Source organism: Miniopterus schreibersii (assembly GCF_964146895.1).
Source record: "Miniopterus schreibersii genome assembly, chromosome: 1".
In the NCBI taxonomy this organism is placed as follows: domain Eukaryota; kingdom Metazoa; phylum Chordata; class Mammalia; order Chiroptera; family Miniopteridae; genus Miniopterus; species Miniopterus schreibersii.
The window spans coordinates 87,230,251-87,249,299 of NC_138101.1; the positions used below are offsets into that span (position 1 = coordinate 87,230,251).

At 40.7% G+C, this 19,049-nt stretch overlaps 1 protein-coding gene across 1 annotated transcript in view; it reads left to right on the top strand.

Moving 5' to 3' along the window:
- CUBN (cubilin) overlaps nucleotides 1-19,049 on the top strand; it is a 258,721-nt gene that overhangs the window by 74,570 nt on the left and 165,102 nt on the right. Inside the window, exon 28 of the mRNA XM_081135485.1 lies at nucleotides 18,398-18,545. Within this exon, the coding sequence (XP_080991611.1) occupies nucleotides 18,398-18,545 (148 nt within the window). The remainder of the gene's footprint in view (nucleotides 1-18,397; nucleotides 18,546-19,049) is intronic.

The window sequence follows — 19,049 nt, forward strand, 5'->3', positions numbered from 1 at the left end:
GAGCATTATTTAAGGGTTTGTGGGAGCAGGAACAAGACTGTAGAGTGAAGAGGCATGAAGGGGAGAGAGTGAATGTAGAAGCCTAAGTCCCTGAATTCAATGTCTGCGTTCTCTCAAGCAAATCATCATTAATTCTTGGCCTCTTTTCTCCAATCTTCATCCTTCATTTCCCTAACTGGTCCTCAAGTGGTGCGCTCTCATGGGACCTTTGCATGTTCTCTTATATGTCAGTGTCTCTTAAAATGTGGCCCAGGATTGGATGCAGCACTCCAACTAACCTATCCAGAACCAAGTATGCTGGGACTATATCATCTGGTTCATATACATCTGGTATTGTAGGCTGAGGTTAAATGAGTTTATTGTTAGGTCGTAATGTTGGACTACATTAAGACCTATAATCTCCAGGTCACTTTTGCATGAATTTTAATGGCTTTATAGTTACCCCCAGGATATTACTCTTAGTAAGTTATGTTTGACTGTTTTGCCTGAGAATTCCATCACTTCATGATTCCTCCAAATCCTGATTCTCGGTCTGTAGAGCATTATTCATTTGTATGCAGACTCTTTGACCACTGGTCTACTAATTATTAAAAGATAATTGATAAAAATGTCAAACAAGATGGTGCCTGTTTCAAATTCTCCAAAATGACAGGTTTCTTTGGTTAAAATGATCTATTATTGAACACTTTTACAATAGCATCATTCAAACAACTTGGTAATAGTAATAGCTGATCTTTATCAAGCATTTATTATTTGCTAGGTAATTATGACAGCTTGATCTTTATCAAGCATTTATTATTTGCTAGGTAATTATGACATTTATTATTTGCTAGGTAATTTTCCTACAGCTAATGTAGGAAATATTATACCCATTTGACAGGTAAGACAACTGAGGTAAATACAGGTTATCTGCAATCACAAAGACTGTAGATGACAAAGCCAGGCTTTCTCACAGGTTTTATGGCTCCAGGCCAATGCTCTTAGCTGTAGTACCACACACCCTCTACCTATACACTTTTTCACAATTTTCTGCCCCCTCAAATGTGGCATGAGGGAGTGTCCATGAAACCCTTGGGTCTACCACTCTAGAGACAGTCACAAAGAGAAATTTATGCTATTTTAGCATGGTTTCTTCATAGATAAGCAGTGGTCATTTATTATAATCCTCTCTGCTAATTGCTGACAAATTGTTTTTAGTGTCCAATTTAGGATTTTTCAAAAAATTACTGTCAGTCTTACTCATCTGTGAGATTCCACAATAAATCTTTCCCACATTTTGGAAGCTGAATAATTTTTCCTTCAGACCTCCAGCAGTCTTACTTTTCACTGTTGTGCTTTTTATCCTTGGTCGCACATACACACTCAAACTAAACCACGTAGAAAAGATTAGCATTATGAAGGACTGTTTCTCTGAGGAAAGTAAGAAACCTCGTGACACACAGAATAAACTGAAAAGCTGAGAGAGGGCAGAAACAGAGGCAGCTTAGTGGATTCTCCCCTCTGTCTTCCTGCTTTGTTGCTTCTCCCTGCATTATGTACACTATTCCCATCTCTCTCCCCCAAAACTTCCTTTGAGTTTCTGCAGCCTCACAATTTCAGTTTCAACATGGCCATCCCAACCATGACTTCACTTCTTTTTCAAAAAAAATCATCACCGGAGGATATGTTTTTTATTTATTTTATTGTTTTATTTTAGAAAGAGAGGAAGGAAGAGAGAGAGAGAAACATCATTGGTTGCCTCCCATACTCGCTCTGACCGTGGATGGAACCCGCAACCTTTCTGGTGCACAGGGTGATGTTCCAACCACTGAGCCACCTGGCTGAGGCATGACTTTACCCCTTTACATGACCATTTACCTCAAGCACTTATAACCAACTAGACTTGCCCTTGTCGACAAATTACCAGCACAGGTGGCTCATCTGGTTGAGTCTGACCGCAAAGGCATGGATCTAGCCCGTGTAGGGATGGGTGACCCCCCAGGCGGTCGACCAGATCACAGATCTGTCTCTGCTCACAGATCACACGTGTGGGCAGAGGCAGAATCTGTGAGCAGGGCATGGGTTCTGCTATCACGCTCAGACATTTCTCATACACATTTAGCAAGATTACAAAGTAGGTTCTGTAGTGACTGTACCTTCCAGTACTGCAGGATGTAATTCATTTAAACCTAAAAAAATTCATTTAAAGCATTGACTGCCTTATCTTCTAAATTGGATTTCAATGTCTCTTCTTCCAGTTTCAAAATCATCTGAGGCAAGTTTCTACTTCCCCTTCACTGAGTTATGCTGTTTTCTGCAGGTGTTGGCCCAATCCACATTTTTACGTCTTTTGCCCTAATGATAGCTTTAAAAAACATAGAGATGCCCCCCCCCCATTGTTCTATTTCCTACAGTTTAGCTAATTTGTATGTGTGCTCAAAAAATGGCCAGGAAGCACCTATGTAGCTCCATGTGTTTCTTCTTAACTGATTTTTTCCAGAGGTTTTCTCTTTTATTGTTGTAAAGGCTATTCCTGACTTTGTGGATAGAATTTAATTTTTTTAGAATTTGTCATTTTAAAAAAATTTTCTTTCCTTTTTCTATTGCTGCTCTTTTATTTTTCATTGTTAATATTTTTGGCCCATGGGCTCATATCTCCTTTTTTTAAAATCCTCACCCAAGGATATTTTTTTCCATTGCTTTTTCAGAGAGAGTGGAAGGGCGAGAGAGAAACATCGATGTGAGAGAGACACATCGATTGGTTTCTTCCCTCACATGCCCCAACTGGGCCGAGATTGAACCTGCAACCGAGGAACATGAGCTTGGCTGGAATCAAACCTGGGACCCTTCAGTCCACAGGCTGACGCTCTAACCACTGAGCCAAACTGGCCAGGGCTCATATCTCCTTTTGAAGTCTGGCTCCCTAGAACCTGAGACCTGTGACTGGTGTGTGCATTCAACCAGACTCTAGGGAAATGGATCCGCTCTCCTGTTTTGGTCCCTTCTACATTAAAAATCATTTCTTTGCTGGCCAGAATTAGTCCCGGGTAGCACTTTTCTATGCTATTTACTTCCTGAGAGAAGAGAGCATATAAAGAATTTATCAGGTATCATGCTTTCTTCCAGAAAAAGACATCTGAGTGATGTCTAGATGGTTGAAATGATTTCCCCATGGCCACCCTAGTTTATTTCTCTTTGCTTCACTTTTTCCTCTGTAAAAAAATTGGAGTCTCTACCGAGCAAAAAGCTGATACTAGAAGATAAAGTCCCTACAACTAGCTGCTAAATCTGGCTGCATTCCAGAACCACCTGAGGATCTTGTGATATAATCAAGAAAAACAAATTCCTAGACCTCACCCCAGACCTGCTCAGTCACAGTCTCTGGGGGTTTCAATAAGGGGAGCCCATAAATCCCTAGACCGGCCCCTGAGGCCACAGTCTGTAGCCCACTTCTACCGAGACAGCACGTCGCATCCGCACTTCAAAGCTCTCTCTGGGGAAGTTATAAATATTTTAATAGGTATTCTCTTAACATATACCTTTAAATGCTACTAAAGTTACTTTTTCAACAGGTCTCATTTTTTCATGGGTATAGCTGAGTTATATGCTTTGTCTCATCAAGGCCTGGTAACGCTGTTATCATACTTACCTCATTATGCAAAAATGTCAGATGTACTTTAAAATTTTTGAATTCTGATCCCAATGTTCTCCCACCTTTCCTTGTTTGGCACCTTCGCCTCTATTGTCTTTCATCACACCCTTTCTTACCTTCCTCTGCATTTTCCTTTTCCACTTATGTCAGTTTCAAGTCCTCTTAATTATGTCAGGGACGTCTGTCAAATGCATTTCCTACTAGCCTTCACAAGATTCATTTCATCTCTTGCCAAATCCTCTTGCTGATGTCATCATGTTCGCCAGATGTTTATATGATTGTATTACACTCCCATGTCCTCCTTCCAATTACAAAAGAATGCATTTTAAATGAAAGGATGGCTGAAAATATCCATATCCCTGAACCTTTCAGTTCTACATCCACGTTTTCTAAGTCTGCAGCCTGAGCAACATTTTGCACCTGCGACTGAAACATCAGGTCCCTGCGATATTGTAGTTAGTTAAGGTAACACTTGCTGTTGTTGCGGAAAACTGGTACATTCTCGGACGATTGAGAAGTTTATTTCTCAGTGGCATCAGAGTTCAGTGCGGGTGTTCCTTGCTTTCCACATGGTGACTCAGGAACCCAGACAAAGGGAAGTTACAAAGAGCTGTGGGGAAACCCCATATCTCTTTCTGTAACAAATTTTGATAGATGTTTCACTAATAAAGAGACCTAAATTCTAATAAATCTGGGAAAGCTGAATTAAGCACAAGTAGGGTTTGCTCTTCCGTTCTGTTTTTGCTGCGGGAATTCCTCGAGCTGTTGCTATCATAACTATGCATTGCTCATTCATTTATCCATTTATTCAGTTATTCAAATATATTTTAGACACATAGGCCATGAAAATACAACTGTTTTAATATCAGTTTTTCTTGTCTTCAGGGAAGAGACAGAGGTTAATTTATCACACAGTACAGATTTAATTACAAGCTGTGTTAGTGCTATCAGGGAATGTTATTGGGTGTTCTGAGGACATGAGACTTGAGAGCCAAGCTCACCTGTGGGTCAGGGAAGCTGTCCTGGGGAAGGATAACAGCAAGATGCGAAGGAAACTTAGGGATGTTGTGTTTGGAGAACTGTCAAGGAGAAAGCCATTCACTAGTTACAGGGGTAGGACTGATTTTAATCGGTAATATACTACTGCAACAGGGCAGAGGGCTCAGTATGAACTGAACTGAACTTCAATTTGCATAGATATGACTGGGCATTTTAAAGGGACAATGAGGGGGATGGGAGGGCACCGGTGGGGGCTCCAGCAGAGTCCGGGAGATGAAAAATTCCAAACGCTCAGGAAGCCTAAGTGTGGTTAGACCACCTGGGTCTGTTGGGGATTAGGCAATGATGGAAGATAGGAGTCTTCCTCCCACAGAGACTGAGACACAGGGGCCCTATCCTTTCTGATGATGACATTCCTAAGGAACGGGTTTCAGATTCTTGAAAAAGACAGTCCTGAGTTGTAGGAGATATGTGTACGTCTCAGAGGGACAGAGGAAGACTCAGAATTCTAAGCCCTTTTTAGTAGGTGCTCTAAGAAAGGTGGTCAGGGGGTGGTCAAGGTGTCCTAGGGGTTGGCCCGTGTTGACCGTCTTGAGCTTTCTCAGGCAGGTACTTAGGGGGCTAAGGCCATCCTAGGGATGCGGCCTTGAGCTGATAGAGACTATGTTAGTGTTTAAGTTTTTTAATGTGGGGAAATGAGTGGAAGAAATCGTTTGTGCTGAAAGTCTGTAGTTTTTATAGGGCAGGCTTGAGGCCTAGTAAAGAAGGCTCAGAGGAGCCTGACAAGAGTTGGGTCAAGGAGAGAATCTTTGTCCGAAATGAAAGATCAGGGTGGCTGAGGCCGAGATGAGCTCCCGGGTGGGCGAGACCTGCAAGTGTAGAGTGTGTGGGCATGTGTGACTTTCAGTGACCTCCCAAAGAGCAGCACGAGATCTTTCCAGTGTAAGCTGGGAAACTGATTGCTCAGGTTGGCACTTTTAAAAACTCTGGTGTCCAGAATAAATTGAAGGGAGGTAAGGGTAACTGGAGACCCAGTGAGGGGTGGCTGCAGTCCAGGTGAGAGAGACCGCAAGAGTTCTTCATGTTGTGTGTGGAGGAATGTAAACATGCACTCGAGCACTTAGGAGCTACAATCCACAGAACTGGATGAACGACTGGATGGGAGGAAGTGATACAGTGAAAGAAACAACGATGATATCAGGATTTAGCCTCATAGAACTGTGTACGACGGTGACAAGCAGGGAGAGAGTGGGCCTCGCCCTGAAGGAGGGAACACTGAGGGGACACCAATGGCAGCAATTCCAGGTAGATTAGTCTTTGCCTGGAATTCTTACTCATTGACATCTCTTGGACGTTAGTATTCCACAGAGCATTCTTAGGAAAACATTATTCTAGAGATGTTTTCCAATTTTTTTCTGTTTTTATTCTCATACAAATAAGTGAAACTTTTAAGTCCGTGAGATAGTAGAAAGTTCTCCTTCACATCTCAGATGTTTATTTTGAGAATGACAAGAATGAAAGTCTAGGCACTATTACAGACACTTGGATAGATATTATTGCTTATCCTCAGGTTAGTCTAATAATTGGATTTTTTACACATTTAACAGACAGGAGAAATGGGACTCAGATAAGTAACAGTACTCAAGACCACACCGTTAGGAGGTTATGGAGCCCAGTTCATGCTCAGGTCTTTCTAACCAAAGTGAGGACCCTGGAGCCTGCCTGGACTCAAAGCTTGGATTCTCCACACTAGCTGTGACTTTGGGTATGGAAATTGACCTCTTGCTGCCTCAGTTTCCTCATGTGTAAAATGGAGGGAACAATCACACCTACTCATAAAATTGTTATAAGATAATCTACACACCAGGCAAATATTCAGTACTCAAGAAATGCTTCTTACTATTCCCAGCGCTCTTTTGGGGAGAGCACAGCTCCCTCGTGGCCATTCAGATTCTGCCTCCAAACATTCGGGATATTGTTTCTCATCTTATAACAGCCTCCCTCTCCTGCAGATGCCATCTCTTTCCTGGTGACCTGTCACTTAGGAATGCTGCTCCTCCCTCGGGAGGTCTGACTTCCTCTCCCAGGCAGAGCCTTGGTCTGGTCTGTTCGTAGCTCCGACAGTTCAGAGCTGGACCTCTTTCTCTTCTAAGGTCCCTTCTGCCACACGTATAGCGCTTGATAGGACTTTGGTTTCTTTTATCTTTAAAGACCCTGCACCCTCTCTAATAAGTGAAATGTAAACAGTTAGTGTTTGCGGCACACGTCACCCTTGGCCACATGATGCTATACAGGCCTCAGAAACAAGTGCCTCAGTTTCCGAATATTTTGGTTTAAAGATAAACCCAAAGTTGGAAGCAACTCCAGACACCACTCTTTCAGTTGTGGATCTTTCTGTCCCTTTCTGGGGGGTTCACTGGAATTAGAACGGCTTACACCAGCTCTCCTATGTCTGCTGGTGACTGTGGGATGCTAATAATAAGCAGAGGTTTCATAACTCATCTGTCGCTCACTTGTAAGTGAATGTCTCACAGGTGCCCAGGCTGCATAAGAGGATGTACAGCCTTGCTCAGTAGTCTCTGTCCTCGTTTGGTCTAGCAGAGTGCTTAAGGTTGAAGACTTTGCTCTGGCTGGTGTGGCTCAGTTGGTTGGACGTCGCCCGGGGCCCCAAAAGCTTACCGATTTGATCCCCAGTGCGAGGCGTGTGGGAGGCAGCTGATCGATGTTTTGCTCTCAAATTGATGTTTCTCTCTCCTTCTTTATCGCCTTTTCCCTTCCTCTCTCTCTAAAAATCAATAAAAATATATTTTAAAAAAGATTGAACATTCTGGAACCAGAATGCCCAGGCTTCATTACTTAATAGGTAGGTTAAACAGTACATTAGACATGTGCTGTATATAAGAAAGGTTAAAACAGGGAATCATTTGGGGGTCTGGAATGGATTAATTCAATTTACATTATTTCTAATGGGAAAAAATGATTCAGTTTTTGAACAGCTTGCCGGAACTAATTAAGTTTGAAAACCAGGGTTCCACTGTATATAGGTGTGTGTGTATATATATTATATACACACATAGATATATACATACATATATATATGGGGAGAGAGAGGAAGAGAGAGACCTATATATATCTATATATCTTTATATTGCCAGAATAAAGCTTGGCACATATTAAACACTTACATAAATATTCACTGTCATTATTTGCACCAATCCTAAAGTGAGAAAAGCACCTCAGGTACAGAGAAATTCACAGATAAAAAGCATTCAGTTTTTTAGGCTGAGATATGATTAATGGTTCATTTTTTAAGACACTTAATTTCCCTCTTTCTTTTTGTCTACAGCCTGTTTCATTAATTTTGTTTTGACACTTCTCACAAAGGATATGTGATAAAAGATAAAGCCAACATTTTAGTCCACTTATTCTACTAAAGGCTCTGTTAAGAAATATAATGAAAAATAGATTGATTCCATCGCCTGACAGGAATTTGGGGTATTATCACTGTAACTTAAAAAGCATATTCACTATTCTCTATTATTACAGAGGATAAGGCCTTCATTATATCCTTGAATTTAACAATTCTTATTTTTAAACAAAGAACAAATGAAGAAAACAAGAAAATCTTCTTGAGGAGTTGATTGATGCCTTTTAAAATGTTGAATTAATAATACACTTTTACATACCTCAGTTTCCAGAACTCTAAAATGGGGATAGTAATACTACCTGCATTATAGAGCTGCTAGGAATTTTAAATTAGGCAATACAAATGAAGGGCTCATAATAATACTCAGCTAATAAATATTATTTATTAAGTGCTAATAAATATTGTTTATTATTACTTCAACATAGACACAACTTTATGGGTAAATTTTTGCTCTTTAAAACATTTTGCAGTAAATGAGGAGCTATTTCCAAAACAGCTCCCCAGCTGTGATCAGCACCGATTGGCCCCAAACATTGAAAGCAGGGCTTCTGTTCCCTTGCCTCTCAGTTTTCCTACAGAAGCAACGGGGATCCTCTATCTGAATCCAAGAAGTGTGGTGGTTAAAATCCCCTTTGCCGGTTGGAAAAAGGCAGAGAAGCAGCTGAGATTGATGAGTCTGAGCTGACTTTCATCATCATGGCACCTCCTTAAACACTTCCTGAGTAGATGAGTCATGCTTCCTGGAACCGTCTGTCACTGAAAGCTTGCTTCTAGGAGGCCTGGCATTTTGCTTAGAATTCAGAGATAAATTATTTCAATTCTGAGTACAACTGCTACTCAAAAACGTGCATGAAAAGTGATAACAGCATACCAAACAACTCAATTTATGTCTCTATACCAGATACGAGTCTAGCTTTGCAGTAACCGTGACCTGAATTCAAAAGGAGTTTAGAATGAAGTGTATCCATTGGTTAATTAAGCCAATTACTTTGTAGTGTCAATAAGTATAACCAGAGCATTTTATAAGAAATTTAAAACTCCAAAGTTGCCCAAGTAAAATGTTATTTAATTATAAAAAATTAAAAGGAGCGATAAATCAGTGTGATTAAAATCCCTTTTCTCAGAAGGAAATGCTGATCTTTCCTAACCATCCCTCACAATGAAGAATTTTCATGCCATTGCATTAATTTGCTGCAGTTAATGAGGCAAACACACCAGCCTTCAAAAGAGAGCCTTTGCTCTCAGATTGGAAAGAAACTGTGTGTTTCCCTCTCTCCGTATGCTCTCAACCATGAAGTACAGAATCAGGATGAATAAAAATCAGATACACCGATGATGATTTCCACATCCCCAGAAGCCACTAAAAGGTACATTGGATGCTCAGAACTTGAAATTGCTCTGTTCACACTCCTTTCCTCACCTCGGTCTGCTCAGCTAAGCGTCCACGAAGGCAAGCGAGTGGAAGGTCCCTTCCACCGTCTAACAGGCACACGGCCTGGATCAGAACACGTCGATCAGAAGGCCAGCTTTTAAAATTAGGAATCTTCGTGGGTTTCAGCTAATTATGATTGTCTACTTTTTAAAATAGGAACAATTTCTAATCATAACATTTCAGAAGTTTATTTTAAAAATGTCATCTCTACCCTTAGGTTCTTACATTTACTATTTAACAGGCTTTCTTTCCCCACCGTCCCTGAGTCGGGGAGGAGTCTGCATGGCAGTCAGTGTTCTAGGTCTTTCCAGCTCAAGGTTCTGTGATTTCACATTGTTCTACGATTCCTCCCTGTTTCTGAGTCCATCCGTAGCAGGTAGTGAGGCTTTTAAGAGGCAGAATACTCTTTTGAAATGTTTATTGTTTCACTGCAGTGGTCCAGTTGGCAGATGGAAGGCTGTGGTTCATGGAATTAAATGTTCATGTACACACGGGAGAGTGTGCTTGGCTTTCAAAGCATTTCACTTACCGCTAGGGAGGGAATTAGACATTTAGTGCTCCATCAGTGACTATCACAACTTATGTTTGTAAGAAGTCTTTAGTCCCTGAACATCTGAAGAAATTCTTTTTTAATAAAGAATTAGTCTAATTAATAATAAAAACCTAATTACTATAAAAAAGGAAGCACTAGGGACAAAATATGGTTTTAAATTAATGCTGAGGGAGAGTACCTTATATAATAACATTTTAATGGACTCATTTTCATGCATAATCTTCAGATACGTATAAAAGACTATGGAGGCAGACAGAATAATATTTTTACTAGACCAGCTGGGTAGTGAGAACCTAAAAGGGTATGAAATTTTGAGATTGGAAAAGCATTACCAGTGCATATCTACATTGTTATGTTAATTGGTCCCCAAAGATAATGCTTTAAAAATATTCTTATCTGATCACACAGTCATACACATATCATCATTGCAGGAAATTTGGAAAATATAGAAAAGCCTAGATACAATAAAAATAACCTAAATTACATCACTACTAATAATATTTGGTTGTATTTTTTCCTGTAGTCTCTCCCTATGTATTTATTTTAATATTCGAAGGGTATCATCTGGTACATACTATCCTGTCCGAACTTTTTTCCATGTGACCTGAACTTGTGAATGTTTCCCCATGTCACTCACTATACCACATCATTTATAACACTGCATCTTCCAGCATCATAATGCAGCCACCGATTCTTGTCAGAGAGCATTTAGAATCTTTTCAAATATCTACTGCTGTAAACAATGCTGCCATAATCATCTTTGTCGTTAAATCATTGCACACAGTCATGATTAGATAATAATTTTTAAAATGACAGAAAAAACACACACACACACAAAACACCACACAAATCATTCTCTGTGGCTTCCAAAATGAGTAATACGGGGAAAGCAGAAATAAAAATGCAAATGCACTGTTAAGAGCAGACAACCAGCCACTGCCTGGAAAGGAGACTATACGGTCTATATCTGAGGCAGACCTCTAATTCTGAGTGACACGAAGTAACTCAGAATGTGGTCTTTCGATGGGTTTCATGTTGTCATGCGATGCCCAGCGCGATGAGTAATTGTTTAATTTTAGACCGGTATTGCACATTTCCTGCCCCACCCGGTCAGCACATGGCTGCATGGCTTTTCCTGTGCCTTGCAAAGATGGGTGCCTATGTAGCAGAGTGCCCTGGGCGTGGCCAGGGGTCTAATTGCTGACGGGGAAATGGCACCAGTTGCTACCGGCTATTAGACCTTGGTTCAGCAGCCTTGGTTCTTGAGTTTGGCTAAGAGAAGAAGTCAGAGCTAAGCAACTCAAATCGTTGGAAAAATTTATTCAGAAAGGCACAGAAGCAGGAAAAGTGAGCCAGCTGGGCGTGGGCTCAGAAAACAAGTTTCAGGGCAAAAGAAGGGCCCTTGAGGCTTAGGAGAGAAAGCAAAGTACACTAGGAAAGAAGATTCGAGCAGGTGAACCCTAGAGAGAGAGCCCTGGGTTCTTTGTCTTCAGGGTTTTAAAGGCAGGGATTTAGGGGAGGTCCTAGGGGAGGATCTTAATAGAATAGTCACACCTTTCCAGGTGTGTCCTTTCAGGGTCATTGTCTCCACTGATGGGTCAGCGCCAGAGCAAGGGGTCATTAGTCATCGCAGCTGGTCCTGATGTCAGCCATGGCATTGCCCAGCCTGGCCTTGCTGCTTTTCTGCGTCTGGAGCTGAAACACAACTGAGGCCTAGATGTTATCTCTAGTTGGACCAAAACTCTGTCTCTGTGGTCAACAGTCCGATCGATGGCTCTGCTTCCAAGATCATTTGATGTGGGTCAGAACCTCATGGTCCTGAGGGCTTAATGCTTAAGGGAATCACGGTGCAAGGGCTTGTATGGGGGTCATATGAGGCTATTCTTGGCCCCCTGGTACCTCCTCCAAGGGGGTCACCACATGACCAACGACATGCAGGGAAGGAAAAGTCATGGGAGGGTTTGAACTGGATGACCAGTGATACGAAAGGTCAGGGGCGTCTAAACTGCATGACTAATGATATGCTAGGGGAGGACAGGCCACCTGGGGTAAGGTCCTTGTTTTCTCAGTTGTGTCTGTTGCTGGGCACAAGGGGCTTTCTGCCCTGGTGACCTTCCATACCTGGCCTGTCATTCCCGCTCTGCTTGTGCCTAACTGCCTACCACACAGTGGAGGAGACTTCGCCTCCTGGGGCCATCACGGGGCTGTCCAGACTCCACATGCTCTGCTTATTAACTCTCCTCTTCAACGGCTGTGTAATTTATGCTCCACAATCTGATGAGTCTGTACCCCCTGGGCTTCTCTCACCCACGATGGGAGCCTTTTACCTTACTCTGCGATGCCCGTTTGGCAATTTCTACTGTTGTTACAGGAGCAGTTCAAAGCCCTTGAAATTTAAAGTAAACTCGGAAAGTTCCAAGTTTATCCAGGAGATCTGTGAGTAAACTTCGGCAACAACATTCTCAATAACTACTCTAATGAGGCAGCTCCCATGGAGTCTGTTGGGTTTTTCAGGGAGGGGGAAATCTGAAGATGTGCTCCAAGAATTCACCAATCACCACCCCTTTGGAGCTCCAGTGGCTACGCAGCTAGAGCTGCAGCTGGCAGGCAGAAAGGGCAGGGGAGGCTGCCACAGGAAAGTCACACGCAGAGCCACTTGCCTTACCAGTTGTCTCTCCCCCATCCACCTCACCAGGCAGCCCTGCCAGGTTTCCTAGCGTTCCCCTCACCACCATCTCCTGTCAGGGTCCGCCCGCCACCTCCCTGCACCCTGACACAGACCCAACGTTTACATTTCCCTCCGCAGTGTGACTTGTGTTGGGCTGTGCCCCCCACGCACAGGGAATAGGCTGTCTCCACACATCACTAGGTCATCTTAGCAACGTGCTGCAAGCAGTGGCTGCCCATCTCCAAAGTGATTCATTGATTTGTTACCTCCCTGTCTGGTCAGTCGGGGATGATTTCTGTGAAATGTTGTACATAAGTCAGCTCAAGTTCTCTATAACCACCATCGTTTTTCTCTCTCAAAGCTATTTCTGGAGTGGTTTCTTTTGGAAAAAAAAAAAAAAGTTGGTTCCCTTTGCCTCTAAGAGTTAGAATAACATTTTGAGCATATTCCACACTTAACCAAGTACATGATTTGCTTTTTAAAACAACCTTATGAGATAAGAACCACCATGATGCCAAATTTATTAAAAACTTTTAATTGAAGAGGTAAAGTAATTTTCACAATATGATACTCTAAGCAAATTTTAGAGCTGGACTGGACTGTGAAACTAGACAGACCCTGACAATGACCACATTGAATATACCCTACAGTGTTCCTACAATAAAATTTCTTTTCTGCTTCCAGTTGGGATTCTAGTCTTCTATTAGTGACACTGACTTCAAAAAACCACTGTGGGAACTCATTAAGCACAGTTCTCAGAAATTTAACTATCTCTCTTGCACTGAGCAGAATTTCTGTTCTCAACAGTGATTAGAAGCTTCTCTACTATACCCAGAGCTCTCCCTCGTGGCAGATGAATTATTTTAATTACATATTAAACTCTGATGGATAAAGTTTTTGGAGTTTTTAAACATTTGTAATAGAAAATGGACCAACATTTTCCCCCAGAAGTTTCTCCATATTTTAATGACATATTTTAATCCCAAAGAAACTCTTTAATTTATCTACCTGGACTATATTTATTTAATTCTTAAAATTAATACTCCACTGTATAAAAGAATTTTCTTCCAGAAAATTTTGAAGTAAATAAGAAGAACAGTAGCTTTAAAAAGCATGAATTAGATGCCAATCTAAAATGGAAAGGGCTGAGTTTTAGTTGTTCCTGTGTTTCTAAAATAGGTTTAGAAGTCATTCTATACATCCCAAGCTCATACATATCAGACACTTAGTTATAATTTTATTCATTCCAGTCACACACACAGCAAAATTAGCAGCAAAGAGACATTTTAAAAGCACACTCTGTTCTGAGAGTCCTTACAGTTCATGAACTTGATTGAGGCAGCAGATTGAGGTGCACATTAGCTGACTCTGGGTTTAATTCCACCTTAATATTTAGTAGGAATCCATAAATCATTTCGTATTGCAACTGGAGTCTGAAGTCACTAATGGTCTGATAACCTACACATGTGTCAAATTATCAAAGGAAGCAGATAGAAATTGGTAAATGTGGCTAGGCAAGAGATTTCCTTCCTCTTTGAATGTCCTAAGAGTGGTTGAGATATTTCAGCATGGGGGAAGGATCCAAACCACAAAAATTCTAAATGAATAGACTCCTTAAGGGAATAGCTGAACCAACTTGAAAACATAAGCATCATTTCGGGTATTTAAAAAAATACCTGTGAACACAGTTATACAAATTAGATATGCATATTCAAAGTGGGACTCTCACTCTTTCTCTTCTTCATTTCTAGTTGCCTTTATATGGATTTAATTCCAGCCTCAAATATTTGTTCAGTAGATCTTTAGGCTTTCCAAAAGCAGGGGAAACCATACCCTTAGCAGGACCAGTGCTTGCAATGAGTCACAGCTGGAATGTGGTTAACATTTTGCTCTGAAAACAGGGCTCCAACTGGTTACCATGGTAACCAGTATTTGTATACTTTGAAAAATGACTGTTCCTGTTTTGTGTGGTAAATTTACACAGGAATGAATTGTAGAGGTGACGTTAGCCATCTGTGTGAGTGCAAACAAAAAAACCTGATTTAATTAAGTGTAAATTTTAGAAGGCATAAAATTGGGAGTATGGGATTTTTTTTTGTATAGAGGTATTCTTTTATACTAATTAATTTATTAATTTATTTGACATTATATGTAAGCATTTTCATCAACGTCTATTTGATATTGATTTTAATATATAATCTTCTCCCTTCCAAAGACAAAAAGAAACTCTTTCATCAGTGCTTCCCCCAAACCCACTCCCTTTACCCAGCCCCCATCCCATTCACAATGTGTTATTTAAGAAGGACTGGATTCAGGGGCTCTCCTTCAATGAAGTAATCCCATCCGGAAGGAAGAAAAAAAATCCCCTCAAAGTCATGTGAAAATGTCAGGTTTCTTAACCTTGGCGAGCTGGGAGACAAAAATACTATACTGCTATGACCTTGAATAGAATCTAAAATAGGCTTCCTCCGAATGTCGCTGGCTAGTATTTCAGAAGGTGCATCAAGCTTAGAGCAATTATGGTTGGAGAGAAATCACACCTTATGTTTTGTTGAATGATGAAATAATGAAAGGTTTGGTCACTGAACTACAATTCAAAGTTAAGAATGAGCCTTTTAGGGTAGAAAACAGGAGAGTGTTTTCTTGCGTATTATGCCCCTGCTTGGGAACAGTATGTTTATTTTTGTATTAATTAGTTTTGAATTGGAAATCGTAGGCTGAATTTAATAAAAGTGGAGCTGAGATAAATACCCTGCAGTGAAGCAATATTTTTAGCAGTAAACAGATTGCAACATGGGCTGCCTCCTCCACCCCCACCTCCTGCACTAGATGGTGGGGCCTGAGGATTGAGGCCAAGGGCTCCGGTTGTTGGTAACTGTTCTTTTTATGTTGCTTTACTCTTTTCCTTATTTTCACTCCCTCGTTATGGCTTCTGTCAAATATCTAGAATATTAGAAACTTGATAATAAATATACACATTTGAAGCAGCAGTATTTAAAAAATAAAAAGGATGCTGAAGTGATAAGCCTGAAAAATAAATCTCACCTTTATTCCTTTGCTTAAAATGCTTAGGTTTCAGAGTGAGTGGTATAACGGACTTTAGAGGTTCTTTTTAAATCTCTGCTGACCTCCCTCCAAATCTCACAAACATATGTGTCTATTAAACAGCCAATTTTGAGAACTCAGAATGAGATAAGCCAAGATTTATAAATCTGAGATTTACTATGACCTTGAACAGGCCCTGCCTGGTCCCCGATTCAGAGAATGACCACAAAGGATCTGAACCCTTTGCTGCCTAAGGGGAGCAGGCTGGAATTTAGGAATGTAAGACTCTAATATGTGTCTAACTCTGCAGGATTCAAGGAATACTGCAGATCAAGTCCCATTAAAATAAATGCAGTTGTGGGGAAATTGTGGTGTTCATTCTATGAGGATGTATTGGGAACCTGCCCTGCGGCTGGGTTCTAAGGGGAATGCAGAGGAGGTCTGGGCTCTAAGGAAACTCAAGTTAAGTAGGGAGATAAGACACATGTGCTGCCCTAGCTGTTTTGGCTCAGTGGTTAGAGCGTGGCCCTCAGACCGAAGGGTCCTGGGTTCGATTCCAGTCAAGGGCACGTACCTTGGTTACAGGCTCAGCCCCTGGGAGGCAACCAATCGATGTGTCCCTCTCACATCAATTTTTCCTCTCTTTCTCTTTCTCTCTCCCTCCCTCTTCCTTCCACTCTCTCTGAAAAAAGGAATGGGAAAAATATCCTCAGTTGAGGATTAAAAAAGAAAAGACACATGCCTATAACTAGAATGCAGTGGAATGTGACCATTCCCACACAGAAACAAAAGTAAAGAACTGAGGCATTTCAAAGAAAAACTTATTATGACTGGCTCTAGGGATTAAGGGAGGCACCATGGAAGTGCTTTGTAGAATTTGATTATAAAGTTTTTCATGCTCAAATCAGTATGTTACACACAATATATATATTTTTTCAGTCCTCACCCGAGGACATGCTTACAGAGAGAAAGGGGGAGAGAAACATTGATGTGAGAGAGAAACATCGGTTGGTTGCCTTTTTTACATGCCTGACACAGAATTGAACCAGTAACCCAGGTATGTGCCCTAACCAGGGATCAAACCGGCAACCTTTCAGGGCACAGGATGACAACCAACTGAGCCACACCAGTCAGGCTTTCACACAGTATTTTATATCATAACATTTTAGTAAGTAAAAATAATTTGTTCAATTTGGAATTTGTTGAATCCAGATTATACATTTTCCCTACAGACACATGCAAACACATATACTCTCACGTACTCTTACATATGTGCACTCTCCAAGAGACCCATCAGGGATGTCCATGAGCCTATAATCAGATACCTTTCACTTTGTTGCCATGGGCATTCATCCCAAGGGTGGCTGGAACAAAGTGTTTAAAGTGAACAGTAGGAGATTAAAAGAAAATATAATGTCCTGGGTTATGAGGAAGCCAGTGCTTCTGGATTATCTTTCCTGATTGAAGAGATATGGCAGAGAGGTTTATTTTTTTAGCTTAAAGTTGTGCATGTGATGAAATTATTAAATGAGGCAGGTAAAGCGTGTACAACAGGATGTATAAATACCTCAGTGGGAACATGGGCAAAGACCTTAGCAAAAAAGTTCCAAGAGAAGAAATATCAATGGCCAATAAACATGAAAAAACTTCAACCTAAAAATTACACAAATTAAGACAATTACAAAAACACACACAAATTTTCACTGTCAGCACCAGCTTTAAAAATAATAGTCGTAGTTGCCAAAATTCCACTGCACAAAGAATTTCTGTAAACTGCGGGTGGGAGGGTAGATTGGTATAAATTTTTGGTAAGAAATTAAATAATATACATGAAGCCAAAAAAGATTATACTCTGATTCATTTCCCTTATAGGAATCTTTTCTAGGGGAAATGTAAAATATTAGATAAATATTTATAGTTGCAAAAATATTGGAAATACCCTAAATAAATGACAACAGAATTGTAATGTAAATAATGTATTAGTAACATCTTATGTGAGCATTAAAAAATTTACAGGAAATATTTAATGACATGCTTAATATAAAACGGAGCACAATGAAATGTGTAACCCAAATTTATACGCACATACATACATACACCTACACACATATGTATATATACATATGCAAATGAAAAAGAATGTTGGCAAGCTAAACTTCTGGTATTAAAAAAAATCAATAGTGGTTATCTTCAGTGGGATTAATTTTTTATTTTCCTTTTTCATAGCTTTCTAAAATGTCTGATTTTTAAATATTTAGCATTTATTTAAAATTTACATTTTACAATTACAGTACTGTTTATTGAGCTTCTCTTATGTGTCAATATGTGAACACATCTCATTCAGCCCACTAGTTCCTCATCCTGTGTCTAGATTATACTTTGGAGGGGATTACTAGGCTGACATAAAACCAACCAATATTTGGATTTCCAGATGATTTGGCTTAGAAATCATCCCCACAACTCTCTCTATATAATTATTTTGCATTCTTAGGTTAAGCAACTGGTACTTGACCCACCTAAGCAGATTTAACCTTTATTTTTGAACCAAAGAACAGCTTTCACTATGTGAGTAGGCCTTGCTCTTTCCATCTGACAAACCCTGCGAAGTGTTTTTACATCGGGAAGTTTCTCTTTGATTTCAGCTCTATGATGGCGCGCAGAGGATGGGGCGCTACTGTGGAACAGATAAGCCGCCTTCGGGGAGTACCACAGGCTCCGTTCTTCACGTGCTGTTCCACACCGATGGGGTTGGTGAAGAAAAAGGGTTCCAGATGCAGTGGTTCGTTCACGGTAAGCCCGGCGCCCATCTCAGTCACATTTCCTAGTTGCTATTTGATGAAGAATTGTCCCTGATCCAATTCTACTTGGAAACTATACCATCAATCTTAATTGAACCTGGGTAGTAATCTGATGTTAGGCCTTAGGAATTTTACTCAGGCATTGGTGGCTCTCGGAGAGTGAAATCCTGTTAGGGTTAAGAGAGGAAGTGACATCAGATGGGACAGGATTTGGATAACTGCTTAAGGAGGTGCAGTGATACATTGCTTAAGAGAAAGAAGGGAGCAGAAGGAAGTTTCCAAGGATGAAGACCTTTACCTGGATGTAACAAGGCAATTGCAAGGCAGGATGGGAGCCTCTCAGGGGGAGTGGAATAGAAAGAGATTTAAGGCTTTCTCTGACATAATGAGAGGAGGAATGATGGGATAGAAGGGAAAGAATGAAAGTCAGCCCGAGAGAGAAAGGGAAGGGCAAGGATTGTGCTGAGAGGGAAGCAGGAGCAGACAACTAGTGATG